The sequence below is a fragment of the Drosophila hydei genome, unplaced genomic scaffold, assembly GCF_003285905.1.
Source record: "Drosophila hydei strain 15085-1641.00,03,60 unplaced genomic scaffold, DhydRS2 tig00000063-arrow-pilon, whole genome shotgun sequence".
NCBI classification, from domain to species: domain Eukaryota; kingdom Metazoa; phylum Arthropoda; class Insecta; order Diptera; family Drosophilidae; genus Drosophila; species Drosophila hydei.
In genome coordinates, this window is record NW_022045657.1 from 10,270,179 (window position 1) to 10,289,183 (window position 19,005).

The 19,005-nt window shown below is 35.4% G+C and overlaps 2 protein-coding genes across 7 annotated transcripts in view; both read right to left on the reverse strand.

Moving 5' to 3' along the window:
* Positions 1-12,838, reverse strand: part of LOC111602734 (diacylglycerol kinase eta) — a 42,561-nt gene extending 29,723 nt beyond the window's left edge. For all 6 annotated transcript variants that reach the window (XR_002751632.2, XM_023319985.2, XM_023319986.2 and 3 more), the window contains exon 1: positions 12,546-12,838. The gene's annotated coding sequence lies outside the window, so the exon portion shown is untranslated. The remainder of the gene's footprint in view (positions 1-12,545) is intronic.
* LOC111602695 (diacylglycerol kinase eta-like) overlaps positions 1-19,005 on the reverse strand; it is a 30,816-nt gene that overhangs the window by 7,506 nt on the left and 4,305 nt on the right. Inside the window, exon 2 of the mRNA XM_023319927.2 lies at positions 17,291-17,404. Coding sequence (XP_023175695.1) covers positions 17,291-17,404 — 114 coding nt within the window. The remainder of the gene's footprint in view (positions 1-17,290; positions 17,405-19,005) is intronic.

Genomic DNA, 19,005 nt, shown 5'->3' on the forward strand with positions numbered 1-19,005 from the left:
ATTTTATAAAATTTTGATTTTTTTATAATTGAAAATTTTTTGAAATTTAAAATTAGCTTCAAATATTGCAAATATTTGAAAGAAAATTGCCACATCTAAATAGCATATATAGATCATGTGCAGAAAATTTCATTGAAATAATTTAAGTAACATACTCAAGCGTATGAATTTTCTGTCTGCTTATATTAAAATGCGTGTATTCTTCTATATTCAAAGAATCGCATTTAGAATTGGTGTCGTCATTGGTGACGAAATGTAGGATCGTTTGATGCCTTGCGCATGGCATGTTTTACACTTTTTGGTGTAGTCCATCTCCGCGGTAGGAACTTTCTTACTTATTTTTATTATATTTTGTGTTTACTTATATTCTTTACTATTTCAATCATAACATCAACATTTATTTTTTGTTTTTCTTAGCTTTTTGGTCTGCTGTTAAGCACAATTAATTGCATAAATTTAGTCCATTTTGCCCCATCTAACCAACTAGCTTTAATTACTTAATCTCGTTCTCAGAAAGCGCGTATATTGCAATACCAAAAATAATACATTCATGCACACGAACACAAACACACAGCCACTCATACACACACACACAAACACATTCACACACATAGAGAAGGCTTCTCCGTGATTTATGCAACATAATTTATGAGTCTCATTTTGTGGCAGCGAACGAAGTGAAAACGAGTTTCCCTTCTCGGAGTATAACAATTTTTCAAATAACATTTCCCGAGCAGCGACACAAAATACACATGACCTCTTTTTTGCGTTTGATAAAATGATGTTTTAGCTTCCGTACATCCATCCAGCCCGCGGCTTCCACACTCCCTACTGACTCAACTGCCTGCGCAGCCTGATAAAAGGCAGAAAGCTATGCCGGAAATCCTACCAGGAGCGATCAGGCCACCATGGCAGTTGACAGCCCACAAAACTTGCCCATGTGCGTTTGTGTCCGATGCCTTCTCTTGGCATACGTCATATATTTTTTGAGTGCCTGGCACACTGGGCTCTGCTAAATGTTTGAAACATGTGCATTAATTTTTCATAAAGGGTAAAAGTTGCTGCCTGATAGGCCTTCCATCTCAGATTATAAATTCATTATAAATTTAACTTTCACGTTTCGTTTTTTCCAGCTTGCCAAGGATTCACGCATAATGCACAAATTGCAGATAAAGTTAAATAGTAATTTTAAAGAACATGGGTTGCTCAAGCGCATTTTGTCTAATATTTGTTCTATTTGTGATATTTGTCCTAGTGAAATTATTACATTTTTAATTTTTTTTCATTCATTAAATTCTACTTCGATGATGATCTCAAGTAATTGATAAGCAAAAACAAATTTAACTTTCCATTCTATTCACGAGAGTCTTAATTACAATTTAATATCAATATTTCATAAAATGACATATAAATAACTAAATATATGGCACAAATATTCGTGTTGTTGCTGCCCAAGCATTAAAAACAAATTATAGATACGCTTGACAAGATTCTAATCCTATTATGTAGGGCATATGTAATTACATCTTTTGGGTACGGAAAGTGGCATATGTTTGTTTTCAATAGCTGACTTAGCTCTAATCCATTTCTAGACAACGCAAACACATATAGAAACTTTTTAGGCTGGTCATAAATTGTTTATCAGATTGCTGTGTACGTTGGCCACAAAATTAATATTCATAAAGGTCGCGTCATCAAAACTACATAAACCAAATGATGTACAAATCCTTTAAGGTCCTCAACTAATGGCTGAAAAAGCTGTAAGTAATGCGAATCATCTTAAGGCGTGTGAAAGATTTATGTTTATCATAAAGCCGTGCATAAATTTTAAGGCCACGTAACAGGCCACAACGACGTAAGAGACGTAAACCTTAACGTAACACGTCAATGCGAGCCTTACTCGCCTTTAGCCAAAGCCTGTCTGCCAACACCTGATGGTAAAGAGGCACAGGCAGGAGAAGAGTGGTTGCGGCACCTTTAGGCCTGGGTTTGAGTTCGTGCTGTGGTGAGAATGTGCGGGCTCTGCAAACAGTTTGAAAAGCATTTTAGTTTTCGGGTCCTAAGCTGGATCAACGAGCTGTTAATGATTACTCATCTGTTATACCTAAGCAAGCTTTTACCAAACTCCATCTTCCTTTCTCTCGTTTTATTTGTATCTGTCTTATATTTTCTGTACATAGGCGACGTGCAACCTTTTGTTGAGCGCTTCGACAAGGTTTATTATACAGCATTAAAATTAAAAAAGTTCCAATCATGATGTTATGGACTAGAAAATACCCTAAAGCCCCGAAATCGAAATTGATCGAGAGATCAAAGCGAAGTGAAAATTATACTAAAATAAATACTTGAAAATTAACCAATTTTAAAGACTTTAAATATCAAATTACTAAAGAACAAGTAGATGTTGGATGTCTAAGTACGTGTTAGATGACAAAGTTATATATATATATATATTAAAATCAAAAACAGGTAATATTTTCGATTGTAATTGGTCAATTTAAAAAATGAATAAAAAATTATAATAATTTAAATAAAAAACAAAAAATGTTTTTTATTATTTCTACTATGAAATACTTCTATTTGATAGGTGTTTCCATATCTAAATATATATATTCAGTTATATTTGTATTCATTTATAGACTCCTTATAACGTTGTTATACAGTTAGCTTTATGTTTTACTGTAACTCCCTAAGCAGGGTGTAAGCACTATTTAATTAAGTTGCAACGCCGATGTTATTTTTAGTTTTCATGGTCACCTATCCCACCAGCTAAGCTCTCCATTACACCTCTGCTTCTCTACTTGAGGCATTCTAATAAGTTCTGTTCAGTTTTAGTTTTGCATGCAAATGAAAAAGTTTGCATGGTTCATTTTAGAATTGTTTCTATTTTGGTTTTACCTTGTGCCACGAAAACTTTTCTCATTTGAAGCGCGCACCAAATTAGTTTTATTAAATGTGATTCTCTAATAAACTGTTGCCAAAATGACGGAGTGAAGTGCTTTAGTAAATTCAATTTAAAAATCTAATGCTGTTGACATAAATTGATACGAGGGCACTTGAAATATGATTAAACACATATAAAGTTCAACGAGAAAAAACCTGATCAAATTTGTAGCACAAAACACTTTTGATTGATTTACGCAGCTTTATAAAAGAAATGACACTTGTAAGAGGAGAATATACTTTAGTAAATAAATCAATTTGGGCTGTAAGTTGTATGCCTTGTCAACGAACCTGTCAGGACGCAGACTTCTACTAAATAGCCGTATAATTGAAAGCTGACCATCCGACACCCTGCGACTGCGTCACTCGACAACCATTTTGGGCTGTCAATGGTTCAGGCTTCGCTTTCTGGCCCGTCTCATCTGAAACGTTTTTGTCATTTCCCATTTTCCTTATTACGTATCGAACGTAATAATGCGAAAATAAAGCACCGTTTTCCCTTAGCCAAATTCAATAGCCTGCATTTGCCTTTCATTAGAAACCTAAACATTCTCTTGTCGCACGAGCGATTCATTTGGCCCAGGTAAAACAAATTAAGGCTACAAAGTTATTTCGACCCTTTTTGCTTCTTGGGCGTTAAAAGAAATTTCTGCTTCTTTGCATTTTGTGCGCTTATTGTGTATTATTTAAATTCTCATTCTGTTCTTTGAATGTCTTTCGAGCTTGAATGAATTTAAAAAGTTTTTCAATGAATTAAAGTGCGTAAATACAAAACAAAAGTCTTGAACAGAGTAAAAAGTTTATTTAATGTAAAGTATTTATGTACGTAATTCTGTTTCGTTGCAGTTTCGAAGAAAACTTTAATTAAATACAAACTACAATATGTAGAACCTAATTAGCCAAATGCGACATTGTCCACATTGTCAGCACAAAGGTGAAATTCCAGCTAAATCTTCTGGCTGGCTGTCCAGCTATAATTGTGATTATTATTTTTATTTCAGCAATGCTTTTACCAACTTTATTCAGCTATTGTGCTGTAAGCTTTATTGTAACATTTTTTGTTGTACGTCAAGTAAGTACAGTTTGTAGAAATATTTATTATAAGATATGAAAATGTGTATAATAGAAACTGAATCTTCTTTTGTGCCCCAATGAGGATGAAATTTAAAGCTGAATGATTGAGCATGAGCGCGTCTATTTGTTTTGCCTGCGGCCAGCTTATGTCCCAGTCGACCATTCATCAAGGTGAAATGTCAGTTTGGTAGGCCATAACTCACAATTAGATTGCTTAGTCTCGCTTGTCGCCATGTGGATGCCCAACGCTGAACATTTTAGTCTGCCCGCAAATGTATGCTGCAAAAGTGGCCTTGAATGTGTGCCTTGAGTGCCGCCGGATGCTGCCACATGCCTCAATTACTGCGGCGCATTTCTATTTCCTGAATGCGGGCGCCCAATGCACAAGCAACATTCCCTTTGAAAAGCACCTGTCTATTGGATAGGCAGGTAACTGGTGAAGGCATCTGGACATCTGATAAATCAAAACTGACCCAATTTCTCGAAATATTTTTGATCTTAAGTTTTGTGGTAAGCTTAACACCTATATTAAAATTACATTGCTCTACCCACTTACTGTTGACGGCATTCCTTTAAAATTTCGCCTAACCTTTTAGCTTGGCGGTTTCTTCGTCAATTTCTTAAAGTAGAAATTCAGGTGGAAATAGTTTTTGGGAATGTTAAATGTTGACGTTTTCATTCCGTGCCATCTGAAAGTCGCACAAGCAGGGGCACACACACACACACACACACATATGGCTCTTCACTTGTGTTGTTGAACACTTCAACTGTCAACGTCAACCGTCAACTGTTAACCGTCAACGCTTTTGTAGTACATTTAGTACGCTTGTTAGCCAAATGTACCCTTGAGGCCATGCATGCATGTGAAATAGCTTTTCGCTTTTCCATTCTATATGCCTACAGCACTTATATAAGCAAATACTTATATGATTCATATAAATTCACGTCGGAAGCCAAGCTATGGCTGATCTGCTGCTCATGCCGCTTATATATAATTTATGAATTTCATTTAGAGCCGCTCTCTTAGTTGATTGTGAGTTTGCATTTGTGTAAAAATAGTCGTAGATGAAATACCCTTGAGCCCATCGGATTCACCAAGACAGCTTCTCCCACAGAGACAGATGCAAACAAGCCTCACATACTCTGTGGCACATTCCACTACTCTAGCCCCCGCAAGTGTATACAATATAAATTGCAATCAAAATGCAAATGTTGATAAGCAAAGTGCTGCATAATGTGTGAAATAGTGGATAAGTAATTGTGCACGACCGACAATAGACGCGTGCCCTGGCATCCCAAGAAGTTTAATTCATTTTCCAGTTAGTTTTGTATTTAAACCATTATGTGTCATAGCGGCTTAAGAAACATACTCAATACTTAAAATTTCGAAGTACTCATGTTTCTTTTTAAAAACTTGCATGGGCTCTGGACATGTCTTTGTCCCGGCTCGCATGACAGAAACGAAAGGCAATGTTAATAAAAGTTAAAGACAAGACTTTGTCTGTAGATGTCAGGCTCACAGTTGTCATATGCTTAAATGTGATTGGCATCAGATAAATAATTGTGCACAATAAACGTAACAAGCCATTGTGAAAGAACACGCAAGCAAGGCAAAGTTCTCGGCTTAGACGTCTGACAGCAATTTAATAGCTGAAACGAAATATTACGCATACCACGCGTTGTCAACTGCCAATAACCGAATAAGTATACTTATTGATATACAGCACAATGGGGTGCACACACAAGCACAGCTGGTCAATTGTCCTGGCCTGGCCACGCCCCTGCTTAACCTACGCCCTCGATAATATCTATAAGATCTTAGGCACAGCCCCAACCACAACCCCCGTCTTGTTAACGCTTGGGGCCTCAACTAATCTGTCGTTTGTATGCAGCACGCAAAACAGTTCGAGCCAAGAAGAGAAAAATGAAACGTAGCTTCGTTTCTTTTTGCCTAGACAGGCGGAAACATAAAGCGGAACATGCTAGCTGCCAACATGTCTCCTACGTCAATATGATGAGGACACTTGGTCATATCTTGCTGTCCACATGCCCGCCGCTGAACTAAATGAAAATGAACATATTTCAAATAAAACCGTATTTTCAGGCAAAATATGAAATATTTAAAATAATGTAATATATAATATATATATATATGATAAATTAAAATATATATTATATATATAATACATATAAATATGATAAATTATATGTGTTCAAAATTTTGCAGTCTCTAATCTATCTTTACAATAAAGCTCAAGGTGTGGCCTTTATGACACACTTAATAGAAAAAATAAACTCTTTCGTGCTCCCTTCAAAGCCACACAATAGTTTATCTCTTATTCAGACATACAAATATGAAAATGTATTCAAAAAACCAAAAACAATGTAAGCAGTCAAATGGAAAAACAGAAAAAATTGTTTTCAATGTCAGTTACGTGCGCATTTCTCTTCAACATCATCATCATCTAGTCTAGTGTTTGTGTGCGCGTTTTTTTACTAGGCTCGCCTCGGCAGAGATATAAGTTGAAACTGTCACGCATACTGACATGCCTACAAGTCATAGACTCGCATCTGTGTGTCGATACTTGTTGTGCGAAACGCACTCTCAAGGCTTTTCATTCAGTGCACGTGCTGCAAATAAACAAGTTCATTAGGCGAGTCAAGGGGCGTACAGTTTAGGTCCAAATTATGCCCATGTCGGGCACTAAAACTTAATAAAGAGAGAACAAGGCGTATGCAAAGCAGCCCGGCAGACAACATGTGCTCCCGATGTTTATGCTGATTAAACTAACGCCATCTGTTGGTAGGCAGCGCCGACGATAACTTTGACGTTATTAAGCAAACTTAGACGAAAGTATTTATATGGATATATTTAAATAAATATATATTGTATGTAATATCCCTAAACAATGAATCACTTACAACTTTATGCTGTTAAAAAGAAGTATCCTCTAAACAAATATTGAACAAATACAAGAAAGGAAGTAAATTTTTAGACTCATTTAAAAGCGCCATCGATTGGCTTGCAGTCCTACATAGTTATTAAGATAGCTTTTCAGGAATATTTTTTTATATAAAAATTGAAGCTCTTTATAATAGTAGCATAAAAATATATAATATAATTCGAGGTGATACTGTGAATTTAACAGCAGAGTCTGTTTGATGCTGATGTTGTACAGAGTTGCTGAGAGTTGCGAGACAAAGATAACTGTTACTGAACATTGTACCGGGTGTTGCCAAATCAGAATGAGATGAATATTTAGGCCATTCGAACAGGGTCGTTATTATTATTATGAAGCGACTATAAATTGGCATTCTGGAAGTGGACTTGGACTTGTGACCCGGGAAAAACCTTATTAGGCGCATTTGTAGGAGTATAAATTAAAATGCAAGCTGGCTAAACTGACGCGGCGACATATATATTATATATACGTATATATATATATATACGTATATATAAATATAAATATATATGTAAATAAGCTGAAAGATATTTATCTGCATAACAACAAAATTTTATTCAAGACAAATTAATCAACTTCATTCAAGTGCAATTTGCCACTGTTTACACTCAATATGCACATAACTGGAATAAAAACCAACAATTGATCTGAATAATCAAATAATATGCTCACAACAGGAATAAGAATCACCAATTGGCCTGAATAATCGTTATGAATGCGTGTGTGCGGTTGTGTGTATGAGTGTGTGTGTGCGTGTGTGGCTATGCTCTTTTGTTTTAAATCAATGCATCTGCTGCCAAGTGACCTGGCACCCACGTCAAGGCTGTGCCATCGATTTTACCCACAGCCGAAAAGAACCGAATAGGAAAGAAAATCAACAAAATGTTGAGCCCTTTCTGTGGCACGTGACTGTCGTGGCAGCGACCTCATATGGCATTGTGGGCCATAAATTAGGACGCCAAAGCCCCAGCGCACAAAAGTGAAAGTAGCCAAAAAATTACACAGCTGTGACTGGGCTCAGAATGTGTGTATGTATATAACAGATATGTATACCTATATCAGTATACGTATGTCTGCAAAGTTCTGTATGTGCTCATAAGTAAGGCGGTTACTGTAATTCGCAAATTTGCAATTTATTTGGCAAAATATTTAAAATTCGTTTGTAAATATTTATGTATATGCCTGCAATGTGCAATGTCAGCAAGTCAGGCAAGTTTGGCCATGTTTCTTTTAAGTACCCCCTCTGTTGTAACGTCCTTACCTATCCTGCTGCACTCACAGTTGAGTGCGCCTGCTGCTAGTTAAGCATTAAGGCACGTTGCTCATACGCACGGTATGCCAGTGTGTCAGCCAATGTGTTTGTTCATATGTTATGTGTGTTTGCTCTGGGTTTATGTAACGCAATTACGACTCGGCTTATGCAATAAAAACAGCCTCGGAATAAGGAATTTAGGTTGATGCAATCAGCACAATTGACTAGAGACTAGACTCAACTGTACTCGCTTTCTTTACGTCTCATTAATGTATAAGGTAAATAATTGAACATCATTTAGCTCAGGGCTTTTACAGCTCTGGCAATAAAAGTAATATCGTCATCAAGAATGAACTCTGAGTTACATCTAAATAAATAAATTGCTTGACATAATGTATATAAGTTATACAATTTTAATTTGTTTTATTTAAGTTGATATGAATTTTACCAAAATTTCGAGTAGAATTCTGCTGCATACGAAACTGGGTCTCACTCAAATTCGACTTACAATTTGCTTCGTCAAGGCCATAATACATAGTTTTGTATTTAAGTGTATCTAACTAGCCATCCATGCCTTCCTCTTTTCAACGTTTGTCTGTCCTTAAATGCATTTCTCTTATGCATGATAAACTCAGCTGTGATTATCTAACTTTCAACTGACTCAACTTCTACTGGCATCTGTCAGACTTTGTATTTATCCAATTAGATTCGTTTTTCGTGCAGTCTGTGCATTTGTTTTTAATGTTGGCCTGCATTTTATACCAATATGTACTCTAATTTGACCTTTAAAGCAAAAAGTCAAACCAATTTTCGACTGTCTAAATGCAATTTTAATGCCTCGCTGGCCACACAAATGGGTCAGCATGTTCGGAAATTAATTATGGGTATATTAGTTAAATGGGTATATTAGTTACCAAATGAACTATGTATAAAAGTATTTTTAGAGGGACTTTCAGGGAAAAATGGGAAACTTCCTATATCACACCTATTGTGATATATACTAAGGCAGTATTTCATGACTTTGAGCGTTTTCTTTTCTTTTCAGATGTTGCAGCCAGTTTGACGCCCTCACATATATGCCCTTATCAAGGTCCGATGATATTCAATACTTTACATTTACTTGTCTGTTCAATAATTCAGGGCGCATAAAAGTGCACACATGCAATTATAAACTGTGACGTCAGAGTTGACATTCTCGGCTAAATTAGTAAAATGCGTCTGCATATTAAATGCCAATTAAGGGGATCGTGTATTTTCAGGCACGTAAAGTGCATTTGTAATGTGCGGAATTATTGATAATTATATGTGGAATTTGATATGTGCACGAAACATTCCACAGAGAGTAAATAAAACAAATTTAATTGAAAGTTAAATATTTATTCAACTAAGATAAATGGAAATTACAGTTCATATACGTGCACGAATATATGCTTTTATGTATCAGTTGACATAGGTAATAAAAACTTTTTTATATCCCAGCTTAATCTATATGTGCCTCAGCTACTTTTCCAATTCGGCTGTTATTTTGCTTCAGCCTTAATCTGCAATTGCTTAATGTCTTTGCTGACGCTTTACGCGTGTTTCTGTCAATGACTGTGAGCACGGTTTTGCCTAAATAAAATAGGCAATAAAATAGGCAAGACTACTGGAATCTGGCGTCATATACTGCATAATACTCGCTCACGATGCAAGCAGAGTTATATTTTTTTTTGGAAAGTCTCAAGAGGGAATCTGCACTAATTAGCTGCCAATTTTGAACTTAAAATTTTGATATAGGTTTTCTTATGTGTCCCGCCTTTAAGAGTCAATTGTAGACAGTTTTTGGTAAGTCAATAGGCAACTGAACTCGCCAAACTGTGGACGTTACAGGTTTTCCTAGTAGGTGAAGATATATCATTTATGTTCAGTCCTTGGAAGGAGTCCACAAAAACATAACTTTAAAATTTGTTGGGCCTAAGGCTCCAAAATTTTGATAATACAATTTATTTTCATTTCGGTACATCGATCTATTCGAAAATGTCCACAACTGAATTATCTATCGAATTGTTAAGTTTTGAGCTCAAAAACTTTAGAGTAATTAGATTTTTCTGATTGGTCTTCTCCTATGGACATGGATATATAAAATATATATTTTTGTAGGTAGTTTATCTACACGAGGATATATTTCCAATTGATATTTATAGTTTTATAATTATTCCCCATTCGCCACGCTCATTTTGATCATTGATCAGTGCCTAACGTTGGTGTTGTAGGTCTTTAAATGTTTAAGATACAGTTTTACCCGATTTGCTGTGGACGTATATATATCTAATACATTTTTGTTCTTTTTTTTTTAAATTTGACTATGTGCGGCACTTTAACTAAGAGCGTTTAACTGTTCAACCAGATATAGTATGTCCCGATGTACCACGCCCCACTGGGTGTATCGAGAAAATCTTAGCAGACACGAGCCAAATTACCGTCGCATACTGAAACACACACACACACATACGCACAGAACGTAGGGTGCGGTCATAAAATGAACGCTTAATCGCTTTTTGAAAAAGAGAACAAAGATACAAAAAACAAACAAAATACCTTAACACGGATATGTTAATGGACACGCTGCAGTGTGTGTGTACAGGCAGTGTAAACACAATAAACATGCGCAGGATAACAGAATGTATATTGCACGACAACGGCAGGACAACAAGGCCCGCTGCTCGCCATTCAGGGCACGCAACAATTGCACATATAGCATTGCCTATATGCAAAGGACTTTAGGTGTTGGCGCTCTAGTCTATTATCAGCATATACACAAAGGCACACGGTACATACAGGACATGCAGGACTTGCTGCAATTACAAAGCTTATTGTTGCTTTCTGTCTATCGCACCTGCTGCTCAAACACATGTTTTCTTTGCTTCTTTTATCTCTTTTTTCGTTAGTTTGCGCCCTCCATCACTTGTTCATTTTTGCAATTTTTGTCACTTTTTGTATATTTAGCTATTCTCTCTGCGCGCTTGTGCGTGTGTGCATAGAATTTAGGGTAATTATCTCAGTATAAATGTCACTTTAGCTGATTGTTTGGCAGCTCCGCCCATCACTTTTTTGCAGCCCAACAAGCGTATCCCAACTCGAGTAGAAAGTCGTGCGCACTGCCTGCCTTTCTCTATCTACGCTCTTATCGCCTTCATTGTTATAATTAGTCACAGACTGCTTCTGCTGCCATTAGAGCGACGACTTTCGGCAGCCCAGACACAATTTATTAGGTTAATGCCTGAGTATGTGCAAACTGTCAAAATCATATCTTTCCTTCCGTCTTTTTTTGCCTACGATTGGGTTGATTGTACTTTGCAGTAGTAAAAAGACTAGACTAAATGTGCACCTGTGTGTTAACTAACTAACCTGACTTGTTTTACTTTTTATCTCTTTTCATTTTTATTGAGATATTTGGCTTAGAAATGACGTTAAGATGCATGTTTTTCTGCTTAACATTTAAGCAACTGCTCAAACAATTATTTTTGAAACAAATTATATAATATATAGTAAAATTAATAAATACATTATTATAATATATAGTAAAAGATCTATTTTAACAAATATTTATAGTTACCTTACTTAGAAATTACATAAAATTAAATAATTTAAATGAAATTTTTATATATAGCTTACAGCTTTAATAAGTTTTCCTGTCTTCCAAAATATCTATCAAAATTCTGTAGTTGAGAGTTTTATCCTTACTTTTAAATTGGAAAATTCTATTGCATTACTATTTTGTTATGCAACATCATGTTAATAATTTTATATTTTATTCAGCTCTGATAATTCACACTGTATTATTGTCATCTTGGATATTATATGAATATTATCACTACTATTATTCTACTATTATTGTATTTAAATACCTTTATCTCCGTTGACAAATTCCGTCGGAGAAGATTTGGTATTCGCCATTTCTGCACGGCTTTTTATTTTGATTCAATTACATTTTTACACTTCAACATTTTTGCTCTTAATTAATTCAATCAATTCCTGACAAGATTTCGACTTAAACCAATTATTCATTGCAAGCATTTTATTTTAAAAGCACGAGCTGGACATTGATTAAGCTTGACATTTGGGAACAGGCCAGATCAAGTTTCTTAATAAATCAATTAGAACTTTGGGAAAGTGCGAACAAGAATTCGAGTCGCTTTTATAGTTGACTGAGTCCGTTTTCTGCTGCACTTAAGGCTGTGGACCATGACCCAAATACAAGTATAAATAGTCGAATGTGTGTTAAGCATTTCATAAACAAGTTACTTAAATGGGCCTACTTAAATGGAACTTACCTCAACTATGACAAAAATCGCTTTTGTGGCTAGCTATAACGTTAAGCCAGCGATGTATGCTGTTGCTTCACTTTACGATGCATAAAAGACTTTTTTGGTTAGTTTTTAGGGCTTTGGAGCTTACGTCTACACAGGTTAAACGGTCAAATTTGAAGTCAAAGAAACTTTTATTTTGGCACACACATTAAGTTAAAGTCGTTTGGAATTATAACAAAGGTTTCTAAGGTTTCACTAAATATTTAAGAACTTCTTTTTGAGTACTGGTTTCTATATACATTTAATTTTGTTTAGTATTTGTTTATAGTTTTTTTTTTTTGTATTATTTTATGATTTATTGTTTGTTGTTTAGAGTCCTGGTTTGGCTGCCAGTTGATTTGTGTTGTTCCACGTTGCTTCGTTGAGTTTGCACTGAGCTCGTCTTCGGCATGGCAGTTGCTTTTATTGGCCGCCAAACGAAACTCACCACAGACAGACTGGCTGAGTAGCGGCTGAGCCGCCCCCCAAATGTAGGCTAAGGGTGTTGGCAGGACACAAATATTTACAGGTGCGCGCAGCGGGGTGGCTTCAAAGTAGCCGAAAAAAGCTTGCTCTACTGAAGTGGTCTACACTGAGCATAAAACTTTATGAAACTTTCGGTTTTAATCAGATTTAACAGACAAGCAGACAAACGAAACAAATTATTATAAACATAGAGAGAGAGAGAGTGCGAGAGAGAGAGGGGGAGAGAGAGTAAAAGAGAGAGTAAAAGAGAGAGACAGAAAGATAGGAAACGAAAAGGAAAGAGAGGGGGAGAGAGAGACAGATAGAGAGAGACAAAAGCATATTGCTTTAGAAAAAATCAGAGAGATAATAAGAGACAAAAAGATCAGATATAGATTAATTATGATCGAGAATTTATATATTATATATATTTTATATTTGTTAGTGCTTTATTAATAATTAATTATTATTTTTATAATAATTATTGTAATAATTTCATTTATTTAATTTTTTATTATATTTGCTTTTAAGTTTTTTTTAATTAATTAGTTTATAATGCTTATAATAATTACGTTAATTGTTTAGAAATTATTGAAAATAAAATAAAGGCATTATTTAATAAGTCTCAAATTTTTAATTGATATTTGTTTTTATTTTAGTAATTATTTGGTTTATTTATTCATTGTACAATTATTATATATTTAACTTAGTTATTTTGGCTTCGTTGCGTGTAGTGCGCAGTCTGGCAACGCTGCCTGAAAGCTTACGTTCCTGCCGCTCTTTCTTTCACTCTCTCATCAAAGCAGAGCTTTTACGTGTCAAAACAAAAACGCACACACACGTGTACACACACTGGCATGGAAGCGAGCACATGTCAACGCCGCTTAGGTGGGTATCGCTACGATTTACAACTGTGGTGAATAATGAAATGTTGCTTTTGTTGTCGTCCCGGCCGCGTGTCTCGTGCGAGGAACAGAAACAAGTAGTAAGAAAAGCGTGGCAATAAGGCAAAGGAAAAGCAGCAGCAGCAGGAGCAGCCGCAGCTTTGGGCACAACAACGTGCAAAAAAGGAACGCCGAAAAGAATGCAAACAAAAATTTGCGCTTTTACGATGGCGAACGCCATCATTAACATAGGCGTAATTTCAACGGGATCTGGCATACCTCATCATTGTCATCGTTTGTGAGTTGAGAGCGTTATCTTTTTGCTCTGTTCCTCAGCCTTTATGAGGGTCGTAGTGCTTAGGCTTAGGCTAAGGCTAAGACTCGGCGACTGCCCTTATTTTGCTTTTGTTTGTGCAGTTTTTGCTCGCAACTCAACAAATTACCGAGCAGTTAAGCCACTCGGCACAACGTGGCGTATGCGTAATTATAATTGAAAATTTCATGCCGTTTAATGAGTTTCTAAGTGCCTAGGCAACTCCATCGTCATCAACTGTTGCTGCTGTTTTACAAATTGCTATTTGCTACACAATATTAACCTTGAAATATAGCCCCAAATCTATTTGTCAAGCGTTAAATTACTTTTATCTGTTGTGCTCCACTCAAATGACAAATGCCGAAATGCCGAGAGAAAGAGCAAGACTTAAAGAAGGCTACTTGTAAATCAGCTTAGTTAAAACAAGAATTACAGTAGGCTGGGAATTAATTAAAATTTAATTAATCGTATTTAGGATATATCTAAATAAAGGCATTATGTAACGACATGTAGTCTATCTTTTAAGCTACACAACAGTTGACTGAATAACATCCCCCGCAAGTGCTAAAAACGACAACACGCAGCTACGTCATCTGCTGCTTTGTTCACATGACGTATGCGCAATATTGTTATTGCACTTTCATAACGCAGTCGAACACAAATGTTTGACACAAGTGCCTGCATCTATTTTCGGCCCAATGCAATTTGAAGAACTACTTTGCTGTTGTTATCGAAAGCAATCAAATTAAAATCAGTCACAGGTAATTCACATGAAAGGTGAAACGTCGACGAATATGATATGCTTGAAAGTCGAGCACTTTGATGTGAGCGAGCGTTCTGTAAACGTGTTTAAAGCGTTTTACCAACTGTAATTCCACATAATTTATTGGACACTTTATTTACAAGAATAGACAGATACGAGATAATTAAGGGTATCTGGTATTAAATGAATTTTTTATTTAATTGAAACTTTCGCAGTGGAATTAATCAGAAATATTTTAGCATATTTATAATGATTGTTACCATAAGCCATAAAAATATAGCTATAGAGTGGAATACATTATTCAGTTTGAGATGACAGTTTATTTTTTTTTTTTTATAGTAGAAGACTTCTAATGCCTTGGTAAATTAAACAATAAATTTGTTTTTTTTTTATTTAAAGTAATTTTTCAGGTAAACTAAATCTTCTCATATAGTTTTTAGCACTCTTAGAGTAACAATAAATTTTTTTAGAATAGAGTGTAGCTTTTACTTTTGCTACAATTCATCTTTGTTTACCCCTCTCTGCGCCTAGCAGCTGCGACACTTTTCTGCCAAAATTTCACTCTCCATTATGCTTGTGCAATTAGCAGGTCATGTCCTACTCAATTCAAGCAGAAAGACCTTGGGCATTGTATTGATGACCCCATTTGGGTAACACTTGTACATAGCTGCGTTCAACTGATAAATGGGTAATGGCAACTGGTAACTGGTAACTGGTAACTGGCAACTGGGTGTCATTTCAAAAGTAGATTTGTCTGCTGATTAGCTTCATTCTGTTGATTAATGTCCTGGGCAAACAAATTAATAATTTGGTGTTGATAAGTATTGGAATGGAGGTCACCTCCTCTAATTAAATCGTTTGCGGTAATTGAATGAATGAAAATGTATTTTGAATGTGTCTGTGTTCTTTTATGTACATTTTTTAGTCAGCAGCAACTGGTAGCCTGCTGATTGAATTATATTCTCACTCATTTTTGTCGGTGCACACAGAGTGCACGCAATAAAACAATTTGGCTGCCTGTCAGAGCATCTGTCACCTGTCATGCTCGTAGCCCCAACACTAATCTAATTTCTGACTCGCTTTGTAGTATTTTGTCAGTGTTTGCTTTCAAGTTGCGGTAACTTTATTTCGTAATTGGAGGCGCTTGAAGCGTACAATAAAAATGAATCTGGCAAATGCAAAAGGTCAGCTCACACAGTGCCTGTGTAGTACCAATCAGTGTCAGCTGCATGTTTTTTGTTTCCTGTTGCAGCAATTCCTAATTGGCAGGAAATTGCATGTGCCTCAAATAACGAATTCTAAGTACCCCGACCTATAGCCCATTTCCAGCGCAGCATCCGGTTGCTGCGTTACGTATACGCAGAGTATCGCAGCGCAGCTGTTCAATTGGCAATTAGGCAGAATTAATGTGAGTGCTGGCTGGAATTTGATTATTGTTCGATGCAGTTAACAAAGGCTACTGTTGTTTTATATTTCGAAGGACACTCGCCAGCAGATTGCAGCGGTTGTTGTGCTTTGCCCTACTTTGTTGCCAACGCAACGAGTGGCCAGGTACCTGGCCATATTTTCTGCCTTAAAGAACATGTATTTAAATACTAAAGTTTTGTGTTAATATTTAGTGTAATGGAAATATAAAAATAAAAAAATTCAATGAAGTTTTTGCTTATGTCAAGATAAGTCTAAAGCTAATTTTAAAATATATTTTTCAGATTTCAAAGATCTACCTTTAAGTTCAGCAGATAGTTCGCACAAAATCTCCTTTAATGTCAAATATTTTCAATTTCATTCGATCTACAGTCCTAAAATTGTTTTCTATTGTCCTGAATTTTATTTCGCTTACAATATCGTAAAATTGGGGTGAGTTTCGTTTTAGCAATTATTTAAAAAAATTACAAAAAAATTTTTGTTTTTAATATATTTTCAATATTTTCCAAATATAATTTTGCTTTAAGACAAAATTTAATTTTTAATAATTAATTTACTGGATTTCTTTTAATTTTAATTTCTCAGCTTGCCAGATAGTTTCGTTTCAAGCATTCGAATAAAAATAAATATAAGCTTAAAGCTTTTTAGAGCTTACAAATTAGTTAAAAATAAAATAGGCCATTTTTTAGTTTATATTGTATATTCAAGTATTTTATTTGGAAATAAAAAAAGAAAAATGGTACTGAGGTGAAAAACGTTTTTATTGGTATAAGTATAAGGGTACAATTTAAAATACTTAACAATTAACAACAATCAAATAGGAATGGAAAAAAAAAATATATATATATTATAATATATATGAAATATGCGATGGTCTTACCTTGGCGTTCTTGGCATAATATAAATGACTGCGCTTTAGACGAAAATAACGACGACGCCAGCGCTGAAAGGACCAAGTGTGCTTCAGTAAATAGCCCTCTCTGATGATGGCCGCCTGCATATTAGAGAGAAACACATAAAGAACAATAATCAATGTGAGAGTAGTAGGCAATAAAAGTGGTCTATTAAATTAGCCAAGCAATTAGAATGCAGCTGGAAGTCATTGGCCAACGGGGATAACGAGTGCAGTGACATGTAACGAGTCACAGAACAGGCGGTCACAGCACATGCCATGGCATGCAATTCCCAGCGCTGTGTCAATATTAATTGGCTGCAGGATAACAAAAGCAGCTGGCTGTAGCCGGCAATCAATTGTGCAAACAAAGGACACTTTCACACACACACACACACACACACCTCGTTAAGTGGACTTCTATTTGTAATTTGTATTTGCTCGCTGAATATGAAAGTGCGAAAAGGCGTTGCACAAACAGCGTCACAATTTCGCAATAAGCGCATTCAATTATATTGACAAATAAATCAATTGATTAGATTTTCAGCTGGGCAATCAAAATGCAATTGGACTTCAAAGCAGACCCCGGTCCATAAGGCAATGCAATTTGGCCCCGGCTAAGCGGAAACTTGCGCAATTCCAGTTTCGACACAATTTTTTCTTATCCTGCCCCTTCCTACCCCCTTTTATGCGAAGTCACAGACGGAAACGGAAATGTTTGCTTAGCTGCATTTGATTTATTGGCTTGGCCTTGACTCGGCTGCTTTTTCCCAAGCTTAACTTTATGGCTTTACCAAGTGCTTTGACCATGAGAAAAGTTTATGCTTCTTTAAAAAATCAAAAGCCATTTCAGATTATGATTTGAAAATGTTTTCGACTTATGCCGTGTTGGAAATGCATAACAGGCAGTGGAATCCAATATGGAATCCCATTAAAAGTCTAAATATAGAGGGCGATCAATACTTATCAACCTTTACCGACTCTTAATCTATGCATCAATCTATCTGTCGAATGCATCAATTATGTATCAAGTTCGACTTTAGTAGTCGGGGGTAACAGATTACAAATGATTTGCTCTTAATATATTTTTAGTATATTTTAAGACTCACAAGTCTATTTGTATCCCCTCTACAAGCACATCGATTATCTTCCTTGTAGAATCGAACTATAAACTAAAGATGATATAGTTTTTTGGCAGACTCGGAATATATATATTTTAATATATATATTTGAAATGCATATATATTTATATATATTTTAAAGTCATCTATAGAAGAAGTCAGTGATAACTTACAGATATAGTTTTTTCAATTATCGAAGTCAGCAATAAGTGTATAAATAAATATTTATGTATAGCCGTGGCATTCGTGTATACGGATATGTAATATATATATATATAATGCCATCTACATCATCTATATACAATAAAGTATAGTAATACTATAATTGTTGCATATTATAAACAATATAATAACAGAACTTTGCACACTATGCATACTTACAAAAATAAGTATACGAACAGACAAATGCAGAGCAAAACGGACATTCCATAAATGAGCTTAGGTTTTTCAAATTGTTAGGTAATTGTTTGTAATATAATAAAAGTTAAATAACAAGCATTTCCCCACTTTGATATTAATATAGCATTATTTTTAATTACGTTTTCTAGATACGTCAGTTTAATAGTTTCCATTAAAATTTTA